Source organism: Emydura macquarii, unplaced genomic scaffold (genome assembly GCF_026122565.2).
Source record: "Emydura macquarii macquarii isolate MOO-44397 ecotype Brisbane River unplaced genomic scaffold, CSIRO-AGI_Emac_v2 contig_2249, whole genome shotgun sequence".
Taxonomy (NCBI): Eukaryota; Metazoa; Chordata; order Testudines; family Chelidae; genus Emydura; species Emydura macquarii.
Window position 1 is genome coordinate 75,674 of NW_027132386.1, and position 12,436 is coordinate 88,109.

The 12,436-nt window shown below is 68.4% G+C and overlaps 1 protein-coding gene across 1 annotated transcript in view; it reads left to right on the forward strand.

Moving 5' to 3' along the window:
* Positions 1-12,436, forward strand: part of TNXB (tenascin XB) — a 53,111-nt gene that overhangs the window by 32,840 nt on the left and 7,835 nt on the right. Inside the window, exons 31-48 of the mRNA XM_067560238.1 lie at positions 182-716; positions 1,769-2,172; positions 2,948-3,241; positions 3,670-3,963; positions 4,841-5,467; positions 5,671-5,964; positions 7,128-7,580; positions 8,081-8,773; positions 8,994-9,116; positions 9,574-9,717; positions 9,800-9,919; positions 10,088-10,231; positions 10,479-10,609; positions 10,849-10,981; positions 11,185-11,335; positions 11,441-11,538; positions 11,834-11,995; positions 12,188-12,351. Of these exons, the coding sequence (XP_067416339.1) occupies positions 182-716; positions 1,769-2,172; positions 2,948-3,241; positions 3,670-3,963; positions 4,841-5,467; positions 5,671-5,964; positions 7,128-7,580; positions 8,081-8,773; positions 8,994-9,116; positions 9,574-9,717; positions 9,800-9,919; positions 10,088-10,231; positions 10,479-10,609; positions 10,849-10,981; positions 11,185-11,335; positions 11,441-11,538; positions 11,834-11,995; positions 12,188-12,351 (4,964 nt within the window). The remainder of the gene's footprint in view (positions 1-181; positions 717-1,768; positions 2,173-2,947; positions 3,242-3,669; positions 3,964-4,840; positions 5,468-5,670; positions 5,965-7,127; positions 7,581-8,080; positions 8,774-8,993; positions 9,117-9,573; positions 9,718-9,799; positions 9,920-10,087; positions 10,232-10,478; positions 10,610-10,848; positions 10,982-11,184; positions 11,336-11,440; positions 11,539-11,833; positions 11,996-12,187; positions 12,352-12,436) is intronic.

Consider the following 12,436-nt stretch of genomic DNA (forward strand, 5'->3'; position numbering starts at 1 on the left):
TTCTCCTTCCCAGCAGCAGGATCTGGCTGTGTCCTGGGGCCAGTCCCTGGGGCTCCCTGCACCCTCCCCCCACTAGTCCTCTCTGCAGATCCCCTTTGCTTAGCAATAACACAGCCCTCAAGGACCCAGCAAGCTTCTCCCCACCCCAGCCACCATCTTCACCCCCTTCTCTCTGTTCCAGCCGCGGCGCCATCAGAGGAGGTATCCGCCCCCCCACCCAGCCTGGGGCAGCTCTCGGCCTCCGACGTGACCCACGACTCCGCCCTGCTTTCCTGGACCGTCCAGGCCGGGGACTTCGACTCCTTCCTCCTCCAGTACAAGGACGCGAAGGGCAGAGCCCAGGCGCTGCCCGTGGACGGGGGATCCCGCTCGGTCACCGTCACCAGCCTGGCGCCCTCCCGCAGATACAAGTTCAACCTCTACGGCGTCTCCGGCCGCAAGCGCCTCGGCCCCGTCTCCACCGAGGCCGTCACAGGTCAGCGGCCGCCTCAGGGAGCTGCTGCATCCATGGGACCTTTTCATTTCTCCACCCTGCCTAGCCCCATCCTTGGCATGCCCTGCCGTTCCCTTCAGCATCCCTCCCTCCGCTCAGCTCCTTTGCTTTCTTTCCTTCTGCTGCTTTTCTCCCATCTTCTCTGCCTTTCCCTTGTCTTCTCTTGCTGCGTTTCCCACAGAGATGCTCTGAGCTCCTGGACTGCCAGCCAGACGCGACGGCTGTGACAGTCTCCCCTGACCTCCGGTCCAGCGCAGCCCACGATCTGGGAACCAAATAGATGATCTGATTTTCCGCCCTGGCTTTGGTAGGCGTGACTCTGCTGATGGCCTCTAGCGCGCTTACCGCAGCGAAGGTGAAGGGGGGACTCGATCCTCGTCGGTCGGGAGCTACCTGGGGAGTAGTTATTTAAGACCCGGGTTCTCCGTCTAGCTGGGGAAGGTTGAACGTCAGCCGCTGGCGGGGAGGTGAAGCCAGATGGATTCAGGCTGGAAACAGGTGTACAGTTCTACCATTGCAACAAGCATCCCGCTGGAGTCTCCATCCTGGTCGCTTTTCATTCAGGGCGGGATGCTTTCCCGGAAGAGCTGGTCCCGTAGAACCAGGCATGACGTCAGGGCAGTGGGAGGCCAAAGGAAGCCGAGTGGCTGGTCCTGAGGAAAGCACAGTGAGGGAGCGCCTAGCGGTCCCAGATCTGTTCGAGGCCACTATAAAGCAGGGGCTCGATTGGTCTCCAGGCCTGCTGCAGTAACGGGCTGGATCCGCTTCAGGCTGCCTGCCAGGAAAGGCTTTGTAACTCTCCAGGCAGCTCAGCCCTGGGACAGGCTCCAGGGAGCGTGTGACGCTTTCAGACCAGGTAGGACAAACCCCAGCCGGGGATGGCCACGGTTCACTTGCTCCTGCCCCAGGCTGGGCCTGGGGGTCCCTTCCTGCCCCACATCCCAGTGAGTCTGTCAAGTCCCCGGGCACGAGTTATCCAGGGGGTCAGGCGGGAGGGTCCCAGAGGACCGTGCGGGCCGGAGACCCAGGGCATGTCCAGTGACCCAGACTGTCCTACTCGCCTGTGTACAATCCTGGCACCTCGTCTTTCTTTTCCACTCCATCTGCAGCTCCCAGCCCCGCCCTCTCCTCCCTGCTCCTTTGTCTCCACGGGGCTCACACCGGAGGCGTTTCTTGGCACCCCGTGACCCCCCTTCCCCGGGTGTTTCTCTCCCTCCGCTCCCGAGCCACGCGGCGCTTCCAGCCCTTTATCCTGCTCTCACGCTGCCTCACCAGCTTCTCGTTACACGGGGAGGATTTTTCCATCAGTTTCTGCTCCCCCTGCCCCAGGTCACCTCCTCGGGAGAATCCACCTCCCAAAACTTCACCCCCTCTCTCCGTTCCAGCCGTGGCACCGCCAGAGGAGGAACCCACCGCCCCACCCAGCCTGGGGGAGCTCTCAGCCTCCAACGTGACCCACGACTCCGCCCTGCTCTCCTGGACCGTCCAGGCTGGGGACTTTGACTCCTTCCTCCTCCAGTACAAGGACGCGGAGGGCAGACCCCAGGCGCTGCCCGTGGACGGGGGATCCCGCTCGGTCACCGTCACCAGCCTGGCGCCCTCCCGCAGATACAAGTTCAACCTCTATGGCGTCTCCGGCCGCAAGCGCCTCGGCCCCATCTCCACCGACACCGTCACAGGTCAGCGGCTGCTCCCGGAGCACCAGCACCTTCCCCTCCCGCCTCTTTGCTTTGCAGTGGGGCAGAGACGCCGGCCACAGAGCCGGGACTTTCCCAGGAAGATGCTTCCAAGGCTCCAGAAGCAGATCACCGGCCCCTGAACAGCTAGCGAGAGCAGCGTGGAGGGGTGGGTGGATGGGGCAGGATGAGTGAATGGCAAACTGTGTATGGCAGTGATGGTTGGATAGAAAAGTAGATGGATGCCTGTGTATGGGGATGGACGGATGGATGGACAGGTAGATCTGCATTGGACTGGATGGATGGATGTGTGCGGGGATGGACGGATGGATGAACGGACAGATGGCTGGGTGTCTGGGGATGGCTGGGTGTCACTGGGGATCGTTCCATCGATGTCGGTGGCTTTGGTTCGCCCCCGTCTCTTTCTCTTTCATTTGTTCTTCCTTCCCTCTCCTCCCGTCTCAGCTCAGCTCCCGCTGTGGTTTGTGCCGGTCGCTCTGGGCCAACCCCTCAACAGAGGCGGGTTGTCCATGGGGAACCCAGGAATGTGGGATCCTCTTTGCAGACATGTGCCGTCCATTTGTCTATCTGTCCCCAGCTCTCCTTACCAGCAGCAGGATCGGGCTGTGTCCTGGGGCCACTCCCTGGGGCTCCCTGCACCATCCCCCGCTAGTCCTCTCTGCAGGTCCCCTCTGGCTGGGAATAACCCGGCCCCCCAAGGACCCGGTGAGCCACCCCCATCCCAGCCGCACCCTTCACACCCTTCTCTCTGTTCCAGCCGCGGCGCCAACGGAGGTGACACCCACCCCCCCGCCCAGCCTGGGGGAGCTCTCAGCCTCCGACGTGACCCACGACTCCGCCCTGCTCTCCTGGACCGTCCAGGCCGGGGACTTCGACTCCTTCCTCCTCCAGTACAAGGACGCGGAGGGCAGACCCCAGGCGCTGCCCGTGGATGGGGGATCCCGCTCGGTCACCGTCACCAGCCTGGCGCCCTCCCGCAGATACAAGTTCAACCTCTACGGCGTCTCCGGCCGCAAGCGCCTCGGCCCCGTCTCCACTGACGCTGTCACAGGTCAGCGGCTGCTCCTGGGGCACCAGCACCTTCCTCTTCTCCACCTTTGCTTTGCAGTGGGGCAGGGACGCCAGCCACAGAGCTGGGACCTTCCCAGGAAGATTCTTCCAAGCCTCTAGCCTCTGCAAACAGACTGCTGGTCCAAGTCACCTGCCCCATGCAGACCCCTCCCTACTGCCCAGCAGAGGGGCCATTCCCTCTCTGCCCACCTTGGCTCCAGGCGAAGCCCTGGGAGAATTCGGAGTCCAAGGGCTTTGCCCTCTCTGCACCCCAAGTTCCACCCCCCAAGGCAGCCCCTCCGGCCCCAATCCTGGGGCGACGCTGCCTGAGTCTGCAGAGAGCCTGAGCCCGTTGTGCCAGAAATTAGGGGCTGCCTCTGTTTGCCCCACAGGCCGTTACTGCGCCCCTCACCCTCTCCTCTCTTCCAGCCATGGCGCCACAGGAGGTGGCAGCCAGGACGCAGCTCCATCTGGGGGAGCTCTCGGCCTCGGACGTCACCCACAACTCCGCCCTGCTCTCCTGGACCGTGGAGGAGGGGACCTTCGACTCCTTCATCCTCCAGTACAAGGACGTGGAGGGCAGACCCCAGGCGCTGCCCGTGGACGGGGGATCCCGCTCGGTCACCGTCACCAGCCTGGCGCCCTCCCGCAGATACAAGTTCAACCTCTACGGTGTCTCCGGCCGCAAGCGCCTCGGCCCCATCTCCGCCGAGGCCGTCACAGGTCAGCGGCTGCTCCCGGGGCATCAGCACCTTCCCCTCCCGCCCCTTTGCTTTGCAGTGGGGCAGGGACGCCGGCCACAGAGCCGGGACCTTCCCAGGAAGTTTCTTTCCAGACTCCATCCTCCATGACCCAGTTACTGAGCAGCCTGTGGCTAGGGAGAGAATCGTGGCTGGATGGATGGATCGCTGTGTACGCGGCAGGCTGAGCGGGTGGATATGTGTGAATGGGGAGGGATGGACACCCAGGCAGTAGCTGGATGTCTGTGTGGGGTGTAGGGGCGGCTGGGCAGGAATGGCTAGACGGATGAAGGGGCGGTGGACGGGTGTATCTGTAGGGGACGGATGGTGTTACGGGCGACAGGGGTAGGTGTGTCTGTGTCACTCTTCTGCCAGGAGCTGACCACAATAGGGGCTGGGTTGAGTATTGTGATGGACGGATGGGTGTGAAGGGTGACGGATGGATGGACGGACAGACGGGTGGCTGGGTGTCACTGGGGATCGTTCCATCGATGTCGGTGGCTTTGGTTCGTCCCCGTCTCTTTCTCTCTCATTTGTTCTTCCTTCCCTCTCTCTCCTCCCGTCTCAGCTCAGCTCTCGCTGTGCTTTGTGCCGGTCGCTCTGGGCCAACCCCTCCACGGAGCCGGGGGTCAGCAATGTGGGATCCTCTTTGCAGACATGCCCCGTCTGTCTGTCTCTCCAGTTGTCCTTCCCAGCAGCAGGATCCAGCTGTCCTGGGGCCAGTCCCTGGGGCTCCCTGCACCCTCCTGCCTCTTGTCTTCTCTGCAGATTCCCTCTGGTGGGGAATAACCCGACCCCAAGGACACTGCAGGCGACCCCCCACCCCAGACTCACCCTTCACCCCCCTCTCTCTGTTCCAGCTGCAGCACCATCAGAGGAGGAACCCGGCCCCCCGCCCAGCCTGGGGGAGCTCTCGGCCTCCGACGTGACCCACGACTCCGCCCTGCTCTCCTGGACCGTCCAGGCCGGGGACTTCGACTCCTTCCTCCTCCAGTACAAGGATGCGGAGGGCAGACCCCAGGCGCTGCCTGTGGACGGGGGATCCCGCTCGGTCACCGTCACCAGCCTGGCGCCCTCCCGCAGATACAAGTTCAACCTCTACGGCATCTCCGGCCGCAAGCGCCTCGGCCCCGTCTCCATCGACACCGTCACAGGTCAGCGGCTGCTCCCAGGAGGTTCCCATCCAGTGCCCGCCTGCTGCCCCCTGAGCTTTCCCAGGATCCCCCCGGCCCTTCACCGCTTCTCCACCTCATCCCCTTTGCGCCCACTCTGCCGCCCCTGCGTGTCCTCCTCCGGGACCCTCCCGGTCTCCGTTTACCCCTTTCGTCTCCTCCTCTCCTGTCCGCGCCTCCTGCCGCTCCACCGGCTGTCCCCGCCTCTGCCAGGGCTTTGCTCACGTCCCTTCATGCCCAGCCGCCTTGTCCTGCCCCTTCCACGGCCCGTCGCTCACTGCCAGTGCAGCACCACAGCTCACGGCTCCACCTCCGGCCCTGGGGAAGTCAGCGTCCAAGGGATCTTGCCTCCGTCGGGCTTTTTGCTCCCCTATTTCCACCCCACAGAGGGGCCCCGACCGCAGGGGTAACGCTGCCTGAGTTTGCAGAGAGCCTGGGCCTGCTGCTCCGCCAGGCAGGGGCTGCCTCTGTTTGCCCCGCAGGCCAGGCCATTACCGCACCCTCCCCTTCTCTTCCAGCCGCCGCACCCCCGGAGGAGGGAGCTGGGACGCGGCTCCGCCTGGGCGAGCTCTCGGTCTCCGACGTCACCCACGACTCCCTCGACCTGTCCTGGACCGTGGAGGAGGGGACCTTCGACTCCTTCATCCTCCAGTACAAGGACGTGGAGGGCAGACCCCAGGCGCTGCCCGTGGACGGGGGATCCCGCTCGGTCACCGTCACCGGCCTAGCGCCCTCCCGCAGATACAAGTTCAACCTCTACGGCGTCTTCGGCCGCAAGCGCCTGGGCCCCGTCTCCACCGACGCCGTCACAGGTCAGCGGCCACCTCGGGGCCTTCCCAGGAATTTCCCCTCTCAGCTCTGCCCCCTGTTGCAGGGTCTGATGGGCTGGAATCGCCACTTCCTCTCCGGCTCTCTGCGGTGTCCGTGGGTCTCTGCCTCAGTCTCCTCCCGGCCGTGGGCGTAGCCTTTCTGTCGAAACTGGATGGAAAATCCTCCGGCAGGAGCTGCTGAGAAATGTCTAGAGCCCCTGGGCCGGGCGCAGCCGCTGGCCAGCCCCTCTGGAGATTGCTGCCTGTGGGTGCCCACGCCACGGACTCCCTGTCCCCTGATCCGGGCAGGCTCCCGCCAGCCCCAGCTCTCCCCATGGCCTCTGGCGCCGGGCTGTCAGGGGCCCCAGCACGGTTTTGGGACGGGGTCCCCTGTCCTCGCACCCCAGAACCAGAGCTGCCCCCCCCCCCCACTGAAGCCTAGCCCACTCTTTCCCCCAGCTCCAGCCCTGGGGATGCCCGTGGGTCCCGGTTCCCCTCCTCTGGGGCACATGGGATTTGGAGCAAACTGACCCGGGGCTTTGCAAGGGCTCGTGCCGGCCGGTCCCGCTCGATGTCAGCCGGCACTGGGGGGACCCCAACCCAGCGTGCACCGAACCCAGTCGGCCGCAGCCCCCGCAGAGCCCAGCCCTCGGAAGAGTCGGGGCCCCTGGATCCTGCCCTGCTGTGGAGTCTCTCCCCCGCTGGCACCGCCTGTGTCCTGGCTGGCCGGGCAGGGAAACCGAACCCGCTATGGGCACAGGCCCCCTTTCCTTTCCCTCCCTGGGCCTCGCTGCTTGTCCAGGACAGCTCGGCCCAGCCCTGGGCGCGTCTGTGGAGCTGTCCTGCGAGGCGGCCAGTTCCCGCCGCGCCCTGCCCGGCGCCTGTGTCCCAGACGGCCCCGGCGTAAACGTGGCGGCTCCACTACGGGCTCCGGCACCCGTGGTCTGAGCTCAGCCTCTGCCCTGCCAGCCAAACGCTCCCCCTCGCCCCCAGAGCAGCCGGCACCGCGGCCCGGGGCCCATAGGGCTCGGCTGCATCCCGCGGCCCTTGGAAAACGGACCCCGCCCTTCGTCAGCGGCTTTTGGCCCGGTTCCGAATGGGGGGGAGGGAACGTCTGGTGCCGTGGGGCTGGGCGGGCCGGGTGTGAGCGGCTCTCTTGTCCCCAGGCCGGCCGGAGGAGGAAGACGAGGAGGAGGAGGAGGAGGAGGAGGGAGGCGCCCCACAGCCCAGGCTGGGGGATCTTTCCGTCTCCGAGGTCACCAAAAACTCCGTCCGTCTCTCCTGGGCCGTCCAGGCCGGGCCCTTCGACTCCTTCCTGGTCCAGTACAAGGACGCGGAGGGCAGGGCCCAGGCGCTGCCCGTGGACGGGGGCTCCCGCTCGCTCGTGGTCTCCGACCTCCTGCCCTCCCGCAGATACACGTTCAACCTCTACGGCCTCTACGGCCGCAAGCGCCTGGGCCCCGTCTCCGCCGACGCCGTCACAGGTCAGCGCCGGGCGCGGCCCTGCCCCAAGCTGGTCCTGGAGCCCGGCCTGGGAGCCAGGACGCCTGGGTTCTGCTCCAGCGCCGGGAAGGGCGGGGCTCCAGGGGGTTGGAGCAAGGGATGGGACGTGGGGGGGGGTCAGGACTCCTCTAGCCCCAGCTCTGCCACTGAGCTGCTGGGTGCCCATGCTGTGCCTCAGTTTCCCCATTGGTAAAGCGGGGCTCACGATCCCAATCCCACCAGCACAGGGGCGTTCTGCCTCTGACGCCCTGGGGGTGGGGCCCTTATTCTGCCTCCCTCCATTGCCCCCTTTCCACGCTGCACCACAGCCCCATGGGATGAAATTAACTAACCTGGTCCAGGGCCCCCCCAACCCTCAGCCCCGGGACAGGTGCATGATGGGACAGAATTACCCCCCCCCCCCGGACAGGTGCATGATGGGACAGAATTACCCCCCCCCCCCGGACAGGTGCATGATGGGACAGAATTACCCCTACATCCACAGACAGGTGCAGAAGGACGAGCCCTTCACCCCCCCCCAGCCCCTCTTGACCGGCGCTGCCTGGCCCGTCTCCCCAGGGACAATTAGCCCCGTCCTGCCCAGGCCAGAGCCTGACGCGCCCCCCCCCCCCCACAGCCTCCCCAGGAGCCACCGGCGAGCCCCCCGCCCGGCTGGACCAGCTGCTCGTCTCGGACGTGACCCCGACCTCGCTGCGGCTGAGCTGGGAGGTGGCCCCGGGCCAGTTCGAGACCTTCCTCGTCCGTTACCAGCCCGCGGGCCCGGGCCCCGCCCAGGAGGTGCCGGTGCCGGGGACCCAGCGCTCGGCCGTGCTGCGGGGGCTGCGGCCCGCCACCGAGTACGGCCTGGCGGTGCACGGCCGCCAGCGGGGCAAGGAGACGGCCAGCGTGCACGGCGCTGCGCGGACCGGCAGCCTCGGTATGCATCCCGCGGGCTGGGGCAGCCCTGCCGGGCCCCAGCACCCCGCTAGTGCCCCCCAGGCCTGGCAGCACCCCCAGCTCCCCTGCCCCGCCCCTGCAGCGCCCCCTAGTGTCCCCACCATCCCCCTGCGCCCCTTATTCCCCACAGCCCCACAGCGCCCCTCAGACAAGGGCTGGCCGGGTCCAGCTGTGGCGTCTCTGGTCCTGAAGGCGACCAGCGCCCCCCCCCCCACATGTCTCATTTCTGTGGTTTGGGGCTTTGGCCACGGCTGCTCCCCGGGGAGGTGGGGGGGATGGGGGGGGAGGGGGGGCTGGGATTGCCGGGACCTGGCAGCTGGAGTGAGCTCAGAGCCATGCTGGGGGCCAGGCCGGAGGGAGGGACAGACGGCAGGTGAGGGCAAATGGCTGGATGAACGGGGGGGGGGCGATGGGGGGGCAGCTGGAGGGTGTGTCTGAGCCCCCCCCCAGGCTGTGGGTGGGATGGGATCAGCAGGCTGGTCCTGTCCCCCCTCCCCCTCCCCCCGGTAGCCGCGCTGAGAAGGGTCCCCCCCCAGACGGCTCTGCCTGAGGGGCCCCCCCCCGGCCCCCGCTGACCTCCCCCATCTCCCTAGACCTGGAGAGTCCCCGGGAGCTGCGCTTCAGCGACGTGCGTGAGACCTCGGTGGGGGTCACCTGGGAGGCCCCGGCCGCCCGTGTCGACCACTTCAAGGTGTCCTACCAGCTGACGGAAGGGGGTGAGTGCCCCCCCAGCCCCCCCGAGCCCCCAGTGCCCTGACCCCCCCCCCCAGTGTCCCCCCGACCTGACGCCTGCCGGTGCCCCACCCTGAACCTCCCATCACCCCACACTGACCCCCTCCAGTACCCTCCCACGAGCCCCCCCAGTGTCCCCTGACCCCCCCCCTTACCACCCCACACTGACCCCTCCCAGGCCTTGCCCTGAACCGCCCCGATCACCTCACCCTGACCCCCCGACCCCCCCACAGCACCCCACCCTGATCCCCCACTCTGACCCCCCCCATGCCTCCACTGACCCCTGACCCTGCCTCCCCCGACACCCCAGGCCGGCCCCACCAGGTCCCCTGCAGTACAGCTAACCCCCCACAGACCTCCATGCTGCCCCACAACCTCTGCCCCTGCCTCCCCGCGCCCCCCGGCTGTCCCCCCCCCTCTGCTGACGTCCTGTCACCCCAGGGGAGCCGCAGAGCGCGACGGTGGAGGGCGGCCGGCTGCAGACGACGCTGGTGGGGCTGACCCCCGGCGCCAGCTACGAGGTCAGCGTCATGGCCGTGCGGGGCTTCGAGGAGAGCGAGCCGCTGGTGGGCTACGTCACCACGGGTAAGGGCCCGGACGCCGGGGTCCCCGCCCGGTCCCGCCGGCCGGACGCCGGGGTCCCTGACGCGCTGCTCTCTCCCCGCAGCCCCCGACGGCCCCTCGGACCTGCGCGTCGCCAACCTCTCCGGCTCCACGGCCCTGCTGCGCTGGCGCCCGGCCCGGGGCCCCGTCCAGAGCTACCGGCTGAGCTACGGGCCCCCCCAGGGTGAGCACGGCCGGGCCCCCTCCCCGGCCCCGGGCACCCGGCCAGCGCCAGCATCTCGTGGGCCCGTTTGCCCCATGGGCTGAGCCGTGCAGGGCTGGGGCCCCCCACTGTCCCCAGGCCTTAGCTCACCCGGCGCCCCCGCCCCCCCCCGCTCTCTCGCCCCCCCAGGCCCCGCGGTGACGGTGCAGCTCCCCGGGGACCGGACCGAGCACCCCCTCTCCGGGCTGCAGCTGGACACCGAGTATCAGGTCAGCGTCCTGGGGGTGTCGGGGGGCAGGGCCAGCTCCCCCGCCAGCGCCAGCTTCACCACCGGTACGTGGGGGGGGCAGCCGGGGGGGCGAAGGGGCGGCGGCTGGGAATGGGCGGCTATGGGGGGGGGGGGGGTCGGAAGAAGGCGTGGGGGTGGGGGTTGCAGAGGGAGGGGGAGGAGGATGAGGAGGGGTGCAGAGAGGGTTTGGGGGAGGAGGAGGGAGGGGGCTGGGGGTGCAGAGGGAGGGGGTCAGGGAGGAAGGAGGGGGGTGGGGGTTGGGGGTCCCTATTTCACTCTCCCCCCCACCAGATCTGGATGCTCCCCGGGACCTGCGAGCCACGGAGGTGACCCCCCGCAGCGCCTGGTTGGTCTGGACCCCCCCGCGCGCCCCCCCCGCCGGCTACCTGCTGAGCTACGAGACGCCTGCCGGCCACACGCAGGTACTGGGGACCCCCCCCCACCGCATCCCAGCACCCCCCCAACCCCACCCCCTTCCCATCCATCCCAGCACCCCCCCAACCCCACCCCCTTCCCATCCATCCCCTCCCCCTTCCCATCCATCCCCTCCCCCCACGCTGCCCTGCACCCCCGCTTGGCTCCCCCCCCACATCCTCCCTCTGGCCCAACACTAGTAGCCAGACCCCCCCCCGCACCCCCACTCACTCTCTCCCCCCCCCAGGAGCTCCCCCTCGGCTCTGACGCTGCCTCCTACCAGCTGCACGACCTGACCCCGTCCAGCCGCTACCACGTCCGGCTGCAGGCGATCCGGGGGGGCCACCCCACCACCCCCATCGCCACCTCCTTCAACACCGGTGAGACGCAGGACGCCTGGGTCCTCTCCCTGGCTCGGGAGGGCAGCAGGGTCTGGTGGTTAGAGCGGGGGGGAGGGCTGGGAGCCAGGGCACCTGGGTTCTCTCCCTGGCTTGGGAAGGGCAGCGGGGTCTGCTGGTTAGAGCCGGGTGGGGGGTGGGGTCAGCAGCCCGGACGCCTGGGTTCACTCCTGCTCTCTTCGCAGTCTGGCTGACGTACCCCTTCCCCCGGGACTGCGCCGAGGAGCAGCTGAACGGGCCGGGCCCCTCGCGGGAGACGACGATCTACCTGGGGGGCGACAGGGCGCGGCCCCTGCGGGTGTACTGCGACATGGCGACCGACGGGGGGGGCTGGCTGGTGAGTGCCGGGGGGGAGCTGCAGGGGGCGGAGGGGAGACACGCACGTCCCCCATGGGGGGGGCAGCAGGCACCGTGAGTCTGACCCCCCTCCCCGACCCCCCCGGTGTTCCCGCGCCGCATGAATGGCAAGACGGATTTCTGGCGCGACTGGCAGGACTATGCCCGCGGCTTCGGCAACCTGACCCAGGAGTTCTGGCTGGGTGAGTGAGAGAGAACCCAGGCGTCCGGGCCGGACCTGCCCCGCCCCCTCCACCCCGCCACAGAGCTGGGGAGAGATGAACCCAGGAGTCCTGGCTCCCAGGCCACTGCTCTAACCACTAGACCCCACTCCCAGCCTGGAGAGAATCCAGGAGTCTGGGGCCCCCAGCCCCCGCTGCTCTAACCACTAGACCCCCCCCCCCCGGATCCGGCCTAGAACCCAGGTCTTCAGGCCACCCCCCCCTTCCCCCGCGGCCCGGGCCGAGCGGGGAGAGAACCCAGGTGTCCTGCGCCCAGGTAACGAGGCGCTGCACGCGCTGACGGCGGCGGGGGAGCAGGAGCTGCGGGTGGATCTCCGGGCCGGCGCCGAGGTCGTGCACGCCCAGTACCAGCGGTTCCGGGTCGCCCCCGCCAGCGAGAACTACCGCCTGCAGCTGGGCGCCTACCACGGCACGGCCGGTGAGCAGGGGGCAGCCAGTCGGGAGTGGGGGTGCTGGGGGGGGGCAGGGGAAGAGAGGATGGGGGGTCACGCGGGGAGGGGCAGCAGGGCGTGGCTATGTTGGGGGGCAGTGGATGGGGGGGTCTGAGTTCTAGAGGGGTGGGGGAGGGGCACTGTTCCCCTCCCCCCGCTTACGGCCTTTGCCCCCCCAGGCGACGCGCTGAGCTACCACTCGGGCAGCGTCTTCTCGACGCGGGACCGGGACCCCAACCGGCTGCTGATCCCCTGCGCCGTGTCCTACCGCGGGGCCTGGTGGTACCGCAACTGCCACTACGCCAACCTCAACGGGCTGTACGGCAACACCCAGGACCACCAGGTACGGGCGGCCCGGACGCCAGGGTTCTCCCCGGCTGGGGGTCAGAGCGAGGGGGGGCTGGGAGCCCGGATGCCGGGGTTCTCTC